Source organism: Crinia signifera, chromosome 6 (assembly GCF_055691185.1).
Source record: "Crinia signifera chromosome 6, ASM5569118v1, whole genome shotgun sequence".
Classification (NCBI taxonomy): domain Eukaryota; kingdom Metazoa; phylum Chordata; class Amphibia; order Anura; family Myobatrachidae; genus Crinia; species Crinia signifera.
In genome coordinates, this window is record NC_139222.1 from 138403106 (window position 1) to 138420348 (window position 17243).

The following is a 17243-nucleotide window of genomic DNA, read 5'->3' on the forward strand; positions in this document are numbered from 1 at the left end:
ACCTTGTGGGACACCGCATGGCAATGGCACGGATGAAGATGAGTATACTTTTGATTGCATCGATCGCATCGCATGCGATCTGGTCACATGTGATGCAATGCGATCGATGTGATCAAAACGATGGCATAAGATGAAAATTGTGGGCGCAGTGCTAGGAAACAAGTACACAAAGTTGACAAAAGGGGGGCAGGAGCAAAAGGTGTTACTAAAGCTCACCCCAGCTGATGACATTGAGGCATTCCTTTTGCACGTTTTGCACTGCCATGCATTTAAAATGGACTGCAGTGGAATGTTCATGATAGACTGGCTCCCTGTTTACCAGGGGAGACGCAGAGAGACTATGTGGATATGACTGTAGCTGAGGCATGCTCCTACCCTGGCCTATAAATTGCTATACTCAGTGGGGTTGGAGTGATGGGCCCCAGCAAAGCCCAAGAATTTAATGACTGGCTGCATCTGAGCCTCCGTGGATTCTGCAGTGGAGATGCACTGTACTATGTGGGTATTGGACCGAACAGTACAGAATTTTGAGGAGCTGGCAGTAGTGACTGAGCGGCACTTGCCCCTGTGGAAGTTAAGTAAAGTCAGGTCAGGATTTGTGCCAATACCAATGCCCAGAACTCAGGTTCCAGTGGTTAAACCAAAGGCATAGTACCAAGATGTGTTTTCTGGCATTTTGGGAAAGACACAGAACATCCACCATGATGTTGTGTCTCCACCCATGGTGGTAATTAAACAAAGGCCATAGCCAGTGGCGTAAGTTAGTTCCAGTTGCTCGGAGGCAAGATATATATTGGTGCCCCCCCCCCCCCACGCACGAACACACACAACACAATAAAACCTTATATAAAATATATATTTATATAGAAAGATAACACATAACTGATTTATACTTGCATGGGGAGGAGAGGTGCCCCCTTGGGAGCAGGAGCCCAGCGGCAGATGACTCCATTGCCTCCCAGAGTTCTGTCTCTGGCCATAGCGCATACCAGAAGTGAAGAAGGCAGCAGTAATGCAAGAAGTAGAGGAGATGCTATGCCTAGGGGTCTCAAAGGAATCAACCAGGGAGTGGACGAGCCCCACTGTTTTAAGATTTGGCAATTAATTTTGGGTACTTCTTTACTTTCACGGCGCCAGCATGGCGCCATGCTACTTCCGGGTTACGCTCGCCACAAACTAAGTAAAATAAACGAAGGTAACGCCATGCCAACATGGATAGTTCATACCTCCACTATCCATGTTGGCATGGAGTTGATTTTAATTAGCGTGGCGAGCGTAGCGAGCCACCGAGCCCGCAGCGTGGGCGAGCGAAGCGAGCCCCGCAAGGGGACTCTGACGCGCGGCGCCATGCTGGCGCCGTGAAAGTAAAGAAGTACCGAATTTTGTAAGTTAAATCAAGTTTCTCACCTTGATTCTTACCCTATGCCCCGAGTTGATGAGCTGGTGGAAAATTTAGAAAAGAGCCAGTATCTTACCACTCTTGATCTGACAAAAGCCTTTTAGCTGCTGGGAAATAGGCTGAGGAAATGGGGGTAACTACGCTTGGGATCTCTGGAGTGTACAAGCATTGTGAAGCCTATCTGTTGCCTGCTGGAACTCCTTCCATGCTGTAACCTCTGAATTGTTAAGCTGTCCATACTGCATGCTGTCTGACTGCTACTGTATCAATAAAGAAACAGACTTCATTCTTATCCAGTGTATGTAATTCCTTGTAGCACTGGGTGCATTTTGTGTGTGTGTGTGTGTGTGTGTGTGTGTGTGTAGGGGGAGGGTTGTGCAGCTGTATATGTGTGCTGTGTGATGGTACAGTGCTGCATATGTGGGTGCAGTGTGGTGATATTGTGCTGCATATACATGTGTGCAATATGATGGTAAAGTGATGTATATGTGTGCTGAGTGTGATGGTACAGTGCTGTATATGTAAGTGTAGTGTTATGGTACAGTGCTGCATATGTGTGTGCAGTGCGGGGGTGTGCAGCTGCATATGTGTTTGTGTAGTGTAATGTCATAGTTCTGTGTATTTCGGTTTAGTGTGGGGAGGTACAGCTGCATATGTGTACTGAGAAGAATGGTAAAATGATGTATATGTTTGTTGAGTGTGATGTACTGTACTACATATGTGTGTGCAGTGCGGGGGTGTGCAGCTGCATATGTGTTTGTGTAGTGTAATGTCATAGTTCTGTATATTTGGGTTTAGTGTGGGGAGGTACAGCTGCATATGTGTACTGAGTAGGATGGTAAAATGATGTATATGTTTGGTGAGTGTGATGTACTGTACTACATATGTGTGTGTAGTGTTAGGGTACAGTGCTGTGTGTGGGGGGGGTGCATCTGCATATGTATGCTGAGTGTTATGATACATGTATGCGGCTGTAATATGAGGGTGCAGTGCTGCACATGTGTGTGTAGTGTGAGGGCACAGTTCTGTATATGTGGGTGCAGTGTATGTCTGTTGCAGCTGTATATCTGTGTTTAGTGTGATGGTACAGTGCTGCATATGTTGGTGCTGTGCGGGGGTGTGCAGGTGCATTAGTGTGTGTAGTTTGATAGAACAGTGCTGTATATGTGGCTGCAGTGAGTGTGTGTGTGTTGCAGCGGCAGCAGCTGTATATATGTGCTGAGTGTGATGATACCAGGGCCGGCGCTACCCACTCAGCAGCTCCTGCAAAGCAGGGAGGCGCCATGCTGAAAAGGCGCCGTCTCCCTCCCTGCTCTGCTAAAGCTGCCTCAGCCCTCACTGTCACTGCCTACTGCACGCTGCCCGCATCGCCTGCCTGACACCGAGGGTGGGGGGCAGCAGCATAAAGAGCTGCTCCCTGCACCGCGAGTGCACACAGCCTGCATGCCGCCCGCAGTGCCTGTCTGACAGAGGGCGGCAGTATGGAGAGGCTGAGCAGCTCCCTGCACCGCACACACACTGTCCTCCTCCTGCAACCTGACCCTTCTTCCTCACGGACACTTGCGCTGAGGCATGTAGCGCTGTTTGTCAATGCCTGGATAACATGTCATGTCCGGATCCGCCCCCTACCCATTGCTCCCTGCACCTATCAGCTGTCAATCAAATGACGAACAGGCAGCAGTGCCGCCTCCCCTTCCTTCTCTCTTCTCAGTGTGATGTGCCAGTGCCACTGGCAGTCCTCAACACTCCGCCCTTATCTCCTCCTTCTCTCCCCTCCTTTCCCTCTCAGTCATGAGAGGGGTGTAATAGTGTCCTCAGCGTCCTGCCTACGCAGATAGAAGAGGAGGGACTGCACAAGAGTTAAACAGCAAAAGAACAGTGAGTCTTTTCTTGAACATGTTTATAACACATTTTTTAATAATTGTAGATTTTTTTTATATTAATTTAGACACTTTTTGCAATAGCATACTTTTTGTGCTGCTTTTGGATCGCATTGCACACACATTGCATGTATTCCGTACGATGTGATCTATCCCATAATGTATGCGATTCTCGCAGTGTGTATGGGCACCTTTACTTCCTGCAACATTTTACGGACACAGCACTGAGATGGTGTATGCACCATTTCAGTGGTACATGCACCCGAGATCCTCCATAAGATCGCATGTTGCATTCGCTCCCACAATCGGGCTGCAGCTTGTTGCAATGGCAATGTGAAAGGGCGCAAAATTTATGGTTTGCAGGAGGGTGCCAGACACCCTAGCACCGGCCCTGGATGATACAGTCCTATATATATATTGTATGCAGCTGTAGTGTGATGGTACAGTGCTCTATATGTGTGTCCTGTGAGGATACAGTGCTGTATATGCGGGTGCAGAGTGTGAGGGTACAGTGCTGTATATGTGGGTGCAGTGTGGGGTGTGTGCAGCTGTATATGTGTGTGTAGTGTGATGGCACAGTGCCGTATATGCGGGTGCAGAGTGGGTGTGTTGCAGCAGCTGTAGACATCTCTGCTGAGTGTAATGGTACAGTGCTGCATATGTGTGCGTGTAGTGTGAAGGCACAGTGCTGTTTGCAGTGTGTGGGGGTGTGTAGCTGCATACAGTATGTGTGCCGAGTGTGAGACGTCTGACCAGGCAGAGGCAGGTGCAGCGGGACGGCTCCTTTAAGAGGACTTGCCTGGGATCTGTACCGGGTGTAAGGGAGAAGTTCACCGGAAGACAGGAGAGAGGGGTGGGGAAGGGACAGGACAGGGGGGGAAGGTGAATTCGAGCAGAGGAGAGGAGCCCGCAGGAAATGAGGGAGAGGGGCAGACGGTGCTGGGGGTGGGACAGGCAGGCAGTGCAATGCTGGAGGAGGGTCTGAGAGGGAGGAGTGGGGCAATCACACAGGTCTCACACTGCGCCGCCAGGGAGTGATTGACACGGATCCATACTAGGAAGAGATCAGCACCGAGGAGAGAGAGCTCCCACTCACCCCCACATGCCAGCACTGAGATTGCACTGGGTTCAGGTGTATGCAAACTAGAACACAACTAGGACCAGAACGGATCTATTGGGCACCACAGGGACCAGGATCAGATCTAGAACACCAATAAGACACTGCGGACGGGAGTGCGACTAGGAGTAAAGGTTCAGTACTTGGACACAGCGAAGTGTATCCCCCATCTCCTGATCAGCACCAGGGACAGAACCAGAGGAAGCCCGCACACAGGATGAGCGTGGGTCCGGCTTCAGTCATTCTCGTCCTAGGACTCTGCCTGTCCTGTTTAGGGTTTAACGTGGACACCGATCTCCCGGTGATAAAGCAAGCCGGGGTCCCGGGGGGGATGTTCGGCTTCTCAGTGACCATGCACCAGCAAAGTGAGGGGCAGAAGCGCTATCTGTGAGTATGAGTAAATTTGGGAGAGGACATTCATTCATAGTGACAAGGAGCCATATGCTGTGGTTATAGAATAATAATAGGATGTGTACTGTAGCAAATACAGATGCCCAGCGGGTTATTGTGTAATCCTCACCATGCTTGTGTCATTGGAGAGTGTAATGCAAAGATTATATCTAGAGACATTGGAATTACTGCAGTAACCATTCATAGTTTGAGACGGACAATTCAGTAATTTGAAATTCATTTTTTTTTTGCTCCTTTATAGATGTACCAGGGTCAATGTGAGTTTATAATGTAGACATTTATGAACAACTGTAACCTCACTTTCTTCCTCTTGGTTCAGAGCACACCTGCAGATAAGAAAGTTTATAATACCTGAAAGGCGGGGTGTGCAAATACCTCAGGACACTATCACAGCACACACACTGACACAGCAGTGCAATGTTGAAGTGTATACATTGACAAACCAAATCAATTGCCTTGCTGTACAAATAGATCACACTGGGCACTGGGATCACACCATTGTAGTAATACACCAAGTATGGTATATGTCCGTTAGGTCGACACACCTAAGGTTGACATGCATTGGGTCATCCACCAAAGGTCGACATGTGCTTAGGGTGACACCCCGGAAGGTCAACATGGGCTTAGGTTGACAGGGTCATTAGGTCATAATGGGCAAGGTCAACAGTCAAAAGGGTTTTTAACTTCTTTTTCAGCCGACATGTGCCGACAGGCGGTATTTCATTCCCTACCATCCACTAGGGCGTGTCAGGAGAATACGCTATGCTCGGCACAGTGCCTGAAGCATAATGAGCGCAGCAGTGAACAGATACGGTGTTCATATTGACTGTCGACATTTGGGACAAAAAAAAGGTGAAAATCCATGTCGACATTTTCACAGTCGACCTAATGCTTGTGTCAACCTACTGCTTTTGTCGACCTAAGCCAATGTTGACCTTCTGAGGTGTAGACCTAAGCCCATGTCGACATTCAGTGGTCGACCCAATGCATGTCAACCTTAGTTGTGTCGGCCCTATTACCCATACCCAGTATACCAGAATGACAGTGCAGTGAAGAAAGTTGTTACATTGACATACTGTACATATTGTATGAGAAGCAACATCATTCCACAAAATGAAGGTTTAAACATTATCTAGCAATTCTGGGTATAGACTTGAAAATCATTCCTTATTCGCCTATCTTGATCCGCCATACACTGGATATATAACCATCTTTATGCAAATGATAGTGCCAACATTGGACCGGGTGTGGTATAGGGTTCCGACAGTCGGTATCCCGACAGTCATTAGCCTTATGTCGGGATCCCGACTGGCCGGACTCAGACAGCATGGCGAGCGCAACAAAGCCCCTTGCGGGCTTGCCGTGCTGCGGGCACTGTGGCTCGCTATGCTCGCCACCTATTCTATTCTCCCTCTATGGTGATCGTGGACCCCATGAGGGAGAATAGCCGGTGGCCATCGGGAACCCGTCTGTCGGTCTTTTAACAGTCGGGATCCCGACGTCGGGTAACTGACTGTCGGAATCCAGTCCGGCACCCCATTGGACCACCATTGGTAGTAAGTGGCAAAGAGTTAACTGTTAGGGCTACATCTGAATAGTTCTTGCTCTATACAGAAAATCTGTATATTTACAGATTGTAAAATATTTTGGGACTATTCTTCAGTAGTGATAGCTTCTTTTGTGGACTCTGTATCTCTTATATATTTAGCCAGATCTGTCACTCAACCCCTGTGGAGAACGTTCCTGTGTAAAACAGTTTCACTTTCATGTGTCTGACGTTCTACCCCCTTGACATCACCTCCCCCCGCCCAGCCAGGGCTACAGTACACGCCCACCATCCACCATTACTCCACAGCCACCATCCACCATTACTCCTGCACATCCCTACCCTCTGACCCCCCCGCGACCCCCCCTCCCGCGATTCGCGGGGACCCCCCGTGACCCCCCCTCCCGCGAATCGCGGGACCCCCGCGACCCCCCCCTCCCGCGAATCGCGGGACTCCCGCGCCCCCCCTCCCGCGATTCGCGGGACCCCCGCGACCCCCCCTCCCGCGATTCGCGGGACCCCCGCGACCCCCCCTCCCGCGATTCGCGGGACCGGGACCCCCGTGACCCCCCCTCCCGCCATTCGCAGGACCCCGCACCCCCCCTCCCGTGATTCGCAGGACCCCCGCTTTCCACCCTCCCGCGAGTCGCGGGACCCCCGCGACCCCCCCTCCCGTGATTCGCGGGACCCCCGCGAACCCCCCCTCCCGCGATTCGCGGGACCCCCGCGACCCCCCTCCCGCGATTCGCGGGACCCCCGCGACCACCACGGTATCCGGACTATTGTTAGACAGCACTTACATCGACAGCCATTACATCGACACCATTAGTTCGACACCTCAATAGGTCGACATGGTTTTAGGTCGACATACCATTAGGTCGACATGTTATTATGTCGACAGCTCATTAGGTCGACAGCTCATTAGGTCGACATGTTTTTAGGTCGACACTGCCATTAGGTCGACAGTGTCTATGTCGACAGTCAAAAGGTCGACATGGGTTTTTTCACTGTTTATTGAGCCGACAGGCGGTATTTCATGCCCTACTATCCACTAGGGTGTGGTGGGAGAATAAAATAGTGTGCCGAGCGCAGCGAGGCACCGTGCCCGAAGCATAGCGAGTACACTTCAAACTGTGTCCATGTCGACTGTGTCGACATTTCGGCCAAAAAAACAGTGAAAAAACCCATGTCGACCTTTTGACTGTCGACATAATGACATGTCGACCTAATGGTATGTCGACCTAAAACCATGTCGACCTATTGAGCTGTCGAACTAATGGTGTCGATGTAATGGCTGTCGATGTAAGTGCTGTCTAATATCCGTCCCAGACCCGACCACCCCCTCCCGCGATTCGCTGGACCTCCGCAACCACCCCCACCCGCGAAACGCGGGACCCCCGCGACCCTCCCGCAAATCGCGGGACACCAGCGACCCCTCCCGCGAGCCCCCTCCCGCGATTCGCAGGACCCCTGCATCCTCCCCTCCCGTGATTCGCGGGACCCCTGCGACCCCCCCTCCCGGCATTAAAAGGGCCCCCCGCGACCCCCCCTCCCGCGATTCACGGCACCCCCCCTACTGTGATTTGCGACCCCCCTCCCGCAATTCGCGCCGCCCCCTCCCGCGATTCACGGAACCCCCCGTAGCGCCCCCCTCCCGCGATTTGCGGGCCCCCTCGGCACTTCTCGCGATTTGCGACCGCCCCCTAATTCACACATTCGGGGACCCCACCTCCCGCGATTCATGCCCCCCTCACGCAATTCACGGCACCCCCCACACCCCCCTTCCTGCGATTCGCAACCCCCCACGACCCCCCCTCCTGCGATTCACGAAACCCCCCGTAGCGCCCCCCTCCCGCGATTTGCGGGCCCCCTCGGCACCTCTCGCGATTTGCGACCGCCCCGTAATTCACACATTCGGGGACCCCCCCTCCCGCGATTCATGCCCCCCTCACGCAATTCACGGCACCCCCCATACCCCCCTTCCTGCGATTCGGAACCCCCCACGACCCCCCCTCCCGCGATTCATGCCCCCTCCCGCGATTCACGGACCCCCGCACCACCCCCCTGCGCCCACCCTCCCTTGATTCACGCCCCCCTCATGCAATTCACGGCAACCCCCCACACCCCCCCTCCTGCGATTCGCAGCCCCCCCCACGACCCCCGCCTCCTGCGATTCATGACCCCTCCCGTGATTCACGGACCCCCGCACCACCCTCCCTTGACTCACGGCACCCCACGTGCCCCTCCCGCAATTCACGGACCTCCGCAAACCCCCCTCCCGCAATTCACTAACCCTGACAACCCCCCTCCCGCAATTTGCGGACCCCCCTTCCCACGATTCAAGCCCCCCCGCGCCCCCGCCCACGATTTGCGGACCCCCGCCCCCTCCCGCTAACCGCGGATCCCCACACACCACCCCCCCTCCCGCAATTTGCAGACCCCCCAGACCCCCTTCCGGCAATTCCACCCCCCAGCGGACCACCGCGGCCCCCGCTCCCGCATTTCACGTACCCCCGTGACAATGGGGGATCCTGTACCACCACAAGCAGGTACCGCCCCTAGGTGGGAAATCCGGCCCTGGCTGCCACACTGCAGGTTTCCCCACTGCCCTCTGCACCAGCGCCACAACTTTTATCAATGTCTTGCCCACATACCACTATTATACAGCCTCCTGCTCTCATGCACGCTCACTCCCTCCCAGTGGGAGGAGACGCTCACCCACTGCCGGGAGCTGCATACTGTCCCCCACCCTCCTCCAGTTCTAGGGATGCCCATCGACCATCAATGATTTTCAAATAATCGATGGTTTATGGCCGATGTTGAATACTTTTGCCATCAATGTGGGAGGACACTGCCCTGCCTCCTGTTCTCCTGCCCCGTAACTTCCGCCAGTGGAGACCCGCTCACCCTGTGTTGCCCACATTCCCCTATCATGCTTTACCGCCCAGCCTCCTGCTCTCATGCACCCTAACTCCCACCCAGTCGGAGGAGACACTGACTCATGTATTTCTGTGCTGCCATGCTGGACCCTCACCCACTGGCAGAAGCTGCACAGTGTCCACCACCCTCTTTAGTCCCCCGTATGCCCACACACCCCTATCACTACCCAGCTTCCTGCTCTCCTGAACCGTAACTTCCACCACTGGGTAATCGCTGACGCTGTGTTGCCCACATACCCCTATCATGCCTCATATCCCAGCCTCCTGCTCTCATGCACCCTAACTCCCACCCAGTAGGAGGAGACACTGACTCAGGGCCACCGTCCGGTACTCCTGTGCTGCCACGCTGGACCCTCACCCACTGCCAGAAGCTGCAATACAGGGCATCTTTCATACAATTCTAACCATATTTCTCACAATACAAATGTTCACAAATTAAGGGGCGTAGCCCCTTACGCCGGTGTGAAGAGCGCCCGTAGGGCGCGATGAATCACCTAGTATAGTATATGTATAACAGGCTCTTGACAACATTGATGAAAAGGTGATTTGTTTATTATAATTACTAAAAGCATTCTCCTAGCCAGTGGCCTAGAATATATCAAAATGAATGTACAGTAATGTAGGATTTATTTGGGCGGGCATTGGCCAAAAGCCAGTGAGTGCATGCTGACAGGCTACAGTTCTGCTTAAAGCTATCAGGTTTCTCAAACCAAGCCAGACATCTTGTATAACATCTTTCAGGAAGGACTGTCACTCAGTGCAGAGCAGTTTGGGGCTGATGTACAGTACAGCTGAACATAAAATATTTTGTCTAAATGATGTGCTTTCATTCTGTGCATTTACACTAAACTTTATCTATGCAGAGAGGAGGAACAGGGAAGGGAGGAGGTGTTTTATTATTGGTGTGTGATTATTGGACACTATGGTAAGGGCCTGTTTATGCAAATATGGCTCACACAGAGCACAAAAACACCTATTTGCACCTGTCAGTAGGCATATAGCTTAAGTAGCCCGCTTGAATCGCCAAGAACCTCCCGGACGGCAGGGACTCCTTACAATACACTGATACACTGTATCATATGTATTCCCAGCTAAGCCTTCTGGGAAGCTTGGGATGCTATAAATATACAGGACGGTGCTTCGCATCAGACCTAATGTCAAAAACATGCAATTTGGACACTTTTCATCTGCTTTATTGCCCCAATCGGATGAAAAGTGACCAAATCGCCATGAATTCTCCCTAGTGTATGGGAACCATTACAGATGTTGTACCCCTGGTACAAAACTTGCACAGATAATGACGACGATTGGCAACTGCTTCAAATTGGTTGAGTGTTTCTTGATCCCTACCACTGATCTAGTGTGATCTACTGTATATAAGGCATAAGAGGCATTCGTTTCTCAGCTGTTATGTAGGTACCTGCTTTTGGAGGCAAGCTGGAAGGACAAAGTGGCAAACTTGTGTCAATATTTGGCTGGGTGAGGTGACATAACATGCTGGACAGATTTATTCAATGAGGAGATCAGTTTTTTTCTCATACTTCAACTTACTGAGACTAGTTTTGTAATTATATGTTATTAGATTTTCTCAGAGCAATAATTGTATTTTACTCCAGCTGCTCTACCCTCTCTATATCTTATTAGCAGATCCCCATCCTCTGCAGCCACCATTGTTCTTCCTTATATTTGGATGATTGGAGATTTTCATGATATATTATTCCTAGTGGCAAGAGCTTTGAAAAGAACATAGGGCCTGATTCTGGTTCACTCGCAAATGCATATTTTCTCTCTAATGGGCAAAACCATAAGCACTGCAGGGGGGAAGATGTAACATGTGCAGAGACGGTTAGATTGGGGTGAGGTTTGTACTTAAACTGAAATCTATATTGCAGTGTAAAAATAAAGCAGCCAGTATTTAAAAATAACAATAATCCTAGTTTGAAACCATAAGAAACACTTATAGGACTTCAGATTTAATGTGTTTTTAATGGAATGAAAACTGTAAAATGCTGAAAGTGTATCTATAACTATAGTATTTTTAGTGGGCTTGCTTCGCTCACCACTTTACTGTTGCGCAGTTCTATTCTCGGTTATAGTCCACCTCCACATCCCACTGTAAATCAAGCAAAAGCTGGGAAAACGTGAAAATAGACCCCAAGAAGCTTACATCAACCATATGTTTACAGATTATTGTCACGTTGACCCTTTCACCCTTTTGACCTTAAGCACTGTCTACCTTTTGCCTGTTGATCATTTTGCATGTCGAACCCTACGACCCTATGGTGTCTGGGAAACATGGACATCCTGAGTCACTCAGAATGGCCACCGGAACTGAGGTATCGGAGATGTGTTTTCTGTGTACATGTTAGCAGTCAGCGTAAACAGTCCTGACGCTCTCGTTTTTGCTGCCACTCCATATTAGCCCCCACAAAATGGCCACTTCCTGTCAATCACTTGCAAAATAATCCTCACTACTAGCTCAATTACACAAAATGTGCATGTGCATTGTGGCAGTGATGCATTCACTATCCACTGATATCACACAACTGGGAAAACATTTGGAAATATTGTGAAGGTAACTTTTTTTTAAAACAATAAAATAAACTGAGTGGCATAGACAAGAGCTGTACAATAAGCTCTCTGCTATCCATATAATATGGGATCTGATTTATGCCTAGAAGCTTGTGAGCACATCTCTGCATTCTGCAGCATAAAAATGTAGAACTTGCTCAGAGGATCGGCATGGGTACACTCCGCGTGCAGCCAACATTTTACGCAGGGTGGTGGCTTTGGTTAGTGATGGGTAAGGTGGTTGAGTGGGGCTTAATAGTGAATGATGATGAAAGAGGAATGTTGTAGGATGAAGGCTTAAAGCAACCTAAAAACAGCCTGGCGCCCCTAAATGTGTACGCTGGAAAAATGTTTGTACCCTGTTCAAAATGATGCATGGTCGGGCTAATTTAGGGCACTCTATTTATTAACAGTTTCTTATATAGTGCAGCAAATTCCGCAGTACCTTAGCATTTGGAAATTGCTAAAACAAACTGCATAGTTACAGACAGTCAAAATGTAGGAAGGAATCATGTCCCTCATCAGTATGCCTAGTGCTACTATAGTTTGGGTTGGCACCAAACCTCCCTTTCCTAACAAAAAACAAAACAAAGAAAACTGCACTGCCACAGCCTGAGCAGCACTGAAGCCCCCTATAACATAGATTATCCTGCCAAGTATTATAAGGGCATGGGTCATAGTAAGACAGTAAGAAGGTCAATCACTAATGGTTGACAGGCCATAGACCGAAAGTGTGATAAACTGATGACGTAGAAAAGGCCGACATAAAAAGGTTGACATGAATTTTCTCTATTTTTGTTGTCTGTCGACTTACATTAACATGGACACAGTATAAGTGTACTGCGTTACCTCGCTTCGGGGCACACTATTATAATCTAGCTCTATTTCCACTTGAAGAGTAAAGTATGAAAAACCACCTGCTTTGGAAAAACATTTTGAAAAACTCATGTTGATCTTTTCATGTAGACTTACTGCAAGTGTCAACCTTTTAACCATGTCAATCTAAGGCATGATGGTTTTTTTTCATGTGTTGACCTGTCATGTCGACTAATAGTGGGCAATCTATTGACTGTCCACCTTTTTATTATATTATATTTTTATATTTTTATATATTTTTATAGGTGTTATAGTGCTCCCTCCACAGTCACGCTCTAGTCTAGACTGTATTGTGACCTGCTTATGTGCACTGGATAGTGTCCCTGCAAATTATACTGCTTTTACACCAAAATCCTGGATCCAACCTGGTATTTGGAACACGGGTCCAATCTGGGTCGGATCCGGGATTTTACACAGTTTACACTCCTCCCTGGCTGTGTGCGCCCCCCGCCCAACCTCCCTACTGATCGCAGGACGCTGTGGTCAGGAGGTTCGGCTTCCTCATTGGTTTGAATGGGCCCGGGGTCGGATGACCCGGCATACCCGTTTACACTGCCCCACCACCTGGGTTATCCCTGTGTTCCACCCTGGTCAGGACCTTTGTAGGATTTGCGGGGAAATGGAACCGTGTTTTGTTTTTTCAGTACCCCTTTTACACTGACGCTGACTCGGGTTCTCGTGCAAAAGGGGTATTTTTTTGCCAGTATAAATAAGGCTGCAGGCATAACTAGGCATATATTGTGCTGGTATTGTATTTCAAAGGTATCTGTAAAGCATTGTGTATACGGGAATTAATGAGTAGAAATGAATGCTTAACCCTTTGTGTGAAAGTGAATTTGTCAAAAATAGGTGTGAAAATTGGCAAGCAAACATTTTTATTCATCATAATGACCTGTAACGCTTACCCTATATATGAAATATAAACTTTTTTTACACAACATTTTTTATTTTAATTTAAATAACAAATGTGAGCGATGCTGGTATTTTTAGCAGATATTTTGCACATGTCTCATGGAGATGTTGCCACTCAAAGGATTAAACATATAACTTATACCCCTTTCACATCACACTTTTAAAACGGTATATTGCCGTTTTTTTTCCATTTTAAAACGTTTAAGGCTGCAATGTGAAAGTGCCAGAGTTGATTTACCGGTTAAAGTTAACCGGTATTTCAACACGGTTAAAAAGCAGAGTCCTACACGTTTTAAAGCCGTTTTTTTGGCAGTTTGAACAGCTCTATTTCAATGGCTTGAAACGTGTCCCTTGGGGGTTAAACGGGTTAAATGTTTGAATGGTATTAAATGATTTTTAAAACGGTTTTCACCTGCAATGTGAAAGGTCTCAAGGCTCAGACCCGTTTTAAAGTCCCATTTAAGAATACTGTGTCATTACCCATTTCTGCAATGTGAAAGCAGTAAAGGTTGAGTATCCCGTATCCGAATATCCGTTATCCGAATTATTCCGAAATACGGACATTCCAGAAAGTGAAAAAAAAATTTTTTTGGGCTAAAAACTCACTGGGGACATTTGTAACAGCATCACTGGGGACATGATATGTAACTGGCACTATATATGTGCAAGAAAATGATTGCTTGGCATTCAAATTCAGTGCTGAGATAGTACACACATTTTGTTTCACGTTTTGAAACCTTGTTTTTTGAACAATTAAAATATATTTGTGTGTATTTTATGTGGTAATAAAATATATTTGTGTGTATATTATGTGTTTATACAGCATAAATGCAAGATACTTCAAAATACATCATTGAAATATTAAAATATTCCGAAATACGGAATAATCCGTTATCCAAAATTCTCCTGGTCCCGAGCATTTTGAATAAGGGATACTCAACCTGTATAACATTGTGCTGAGTAGACCCATTATTTTGCTTTGTGATGTTATATGCTCTAAATAGTAGTATAGTTAAAGTATTCCTTATCTAAAATGCTTGGCACCAGAAGCATTTTGGATAACAGATTATTCCATATTTCATAATATTTTTATAATTCAATGATGTATCTTGAGGTACAGTAGCTTGCATTTATGTTGTGTAAACATCAAACACATGAAATACAATTATATTTTATTTGTGCATAAAACAAGGTTTAAAAACATGAAAAAAGTGCTATCTCAGGTACTGAATTTGAATGCCAAGCAATAATTTTCATATTTAGTGCCAGTAACAGTGGCGTAACTTTGCCCCAGTTGCCCGGAGGCAAGATAAGTATTGGTGCCCCCAAATAGCTCAATCAGTAAGGTGTCTGTCTCCAGTAAATCAGGTAATGGGTTCTAATACAGGGTGTGACACTTGAAAAATAATGTTAGGAGCGAGAGTCAGCCACAGAAGCAATATTGATGGCTTTCAATTAACTGATTCAAACTTGCAGGGGAGGAGAGGTGCCCCCTTGGGAGAAGGAGACCGGCAACAGATGACTCCATTGCCTCACATAGGCCCTTATTCTGATCGGTGCGGCCGGATCCGAATATGCGGCCAGCACCGTGCGTCCTAAACCCCGCCTTCCATACGGATCGCCAACTCCGTCCGTACGCGGTAAGAAGCTGTCCGAACGGACCGCACGTGTATTTCTCACGAATACACCTCCTCCATCTTAGGGAACCTCCCCCATCATTCGATGGTCGCAGAACATCGAATGCAGGGCCGAGTGGTCCGCCAGCTCCCGCAACCTCAGACCACACGGGCATTTCTCTGTGCAAAAGCAGGAATCTGGGCGGGCAGCTGACATCCGGCAATGTCATATGTCCGCCCCCTACACGTGCGTCACGGCCGCATTACCATACGTACGCCCAGCATTTTCATGGGAACGCCCATGAAACGCGGGGTGTAAACATATGGTAATGAGCCCAAACAGCCCTTCACACCCCTCTCCACCCCCTGTTTGTAGTGTACACATTTCATGCGGAATGTGGCCGTGCGTCCGGCTCGCACATGCGCAGACACGCCTCTGCACATGCGCAGACACAAAACATCGGCAGCACGAACGCACGCGGATATTACCGCACCAACCAGAATAAGGGCCATAGTTATGTCTCTGGCCAGTTACATATCATGTCCCAGGTAGTGCCAGTAGTTCCAATTACAGATGTCCCCAGTAGTGCTTTTAGCAACAACAACAACAAAAATACATTTTGGAAACTGGTTTTCAGAATAATCTGCTTAAGGATACTCAGTATGTATATCCCATGTGCCTATTACAAAGTTACAGAGTTCTCCTTGCTATGTTACCTGTATCAGTAGAGATGTGGAGCATATAGTATGTGTATAGGTGTGTTTCTAAGCTCAGTTTCCTATTGTGCATTCCATGGATTCTTTCAGCCCTCAGCGCTCCTCCCTGCTGCACATACCTCATCTCATTTCTTTTCAAATCTGCAGCCTGGGGGGCAAAATTCAGTCATTCGCCCTCCAGCAAAAGAAAATTCAAGAGTCCACTATGTATACACAATGACACTCCCTACAAGGGACAAAAATCACTACACTACTGATATGTATGTATGTATGTGTGTGTGTGTGTGTGTGTGTGTGTATGTTTGTATGTGTAAATAAATAAATATATATATATATTTGTTTAAACCATCTTTGAAGACCAAGATACTTAGCCAGATACTTTTCTCATCCCAAAATTTGTGTACTACCTTAAAATAAAACAGTTTAACTTGATAAGATTTCTGTACCATTGACTCCAGGCCAAGTACTTGAAGGTGTCTTCACAGTGTCTTAAGCCACCCATACAGCGTACGTTTTGTAACTCGCGAGGCAATGCGCTCTCCCGTTCATCACACTGTACAAAAAGTGTGTGCTGCACATACTTTTTGAACTGGATTGCATCACACCTAGTTCAAAACGCACATTGCTTTAGCACATCGCATACGTTTTTAATTAGGTGCGATGCAATGTAGTTCAAAACGCACAGTGAGCATCGCACCACGTATGGGCGGCGTTATACCATTTAGAAAGGAAGTGCTCCTCAGTGGCAGGACTTGTGGGTCGTGGGCAGAGGGTGAAAGTAAGAGGTTAAAAGGGGCAGGAGTGGGCCCCTTAGTCCTCAGGGGCCCCCGTGCACTGCACCTACTGCACCAGTGGTAGTTCCACCTCTGGTGCTCCTTCCCTTTGTTACAAACAGTTGAAAAATGTATTTAATTTACCTGAAATAAATGATTGTTGTGCACAAAACAATAACGTTAAGGCACGGATAACTTTGGAATGAGTTTCTTCCTTTTTAACTCATATAATATTATGGGATATTCTGTAAAATCACAGTAATATCTATGAGCTGAGGGTTTATGGTCATTATGCTGTCACATATTAGTTTGACATGCATTAGTTCGACCACTGAAGGTCGACATGGCTTAGGTCGACACATGAACTAGGTTGACAGGTTTGGAAGGTCGACACAAGCATTAGGTCGACAATGGCTAGGTCGACAGTCAAAAGGTTGACACGGGGTTTTCCACATTTTTTTTGCAGGTTATATTTCATGCCCTACC

General features: G+C 48.0%; 1 protein-coding gene across 2 annotated transcripts in view; it reads left to right on the plus strand.

The window, feature by feature from the left end:
* Positions 1 to 3980: 3980 nt before the first annotated feature.
* Positions 3981 to 17243, plus strand: part of ITGA3 (integrin subunit alpha 3) — a 79649-nt gene continuing 66386 nt past the window's right edge. The window contains exon 1 of one of the 2 annotated variants that reach the window (XM_083147364.1): positions 3981 to 4783. In XM_083147364.1, coding sequence (XP_083003490.1) covers positions 4614 to 4783 — 170 coding nt within the window. In that variant the 5' untranslated portion in view covers positions 3981 to 4613. The remainder of the gene's footprint in view (positions 4784 to 17243) is intronic. The other variant, XM_083147363.1, reaches the window with a different exon arrangement.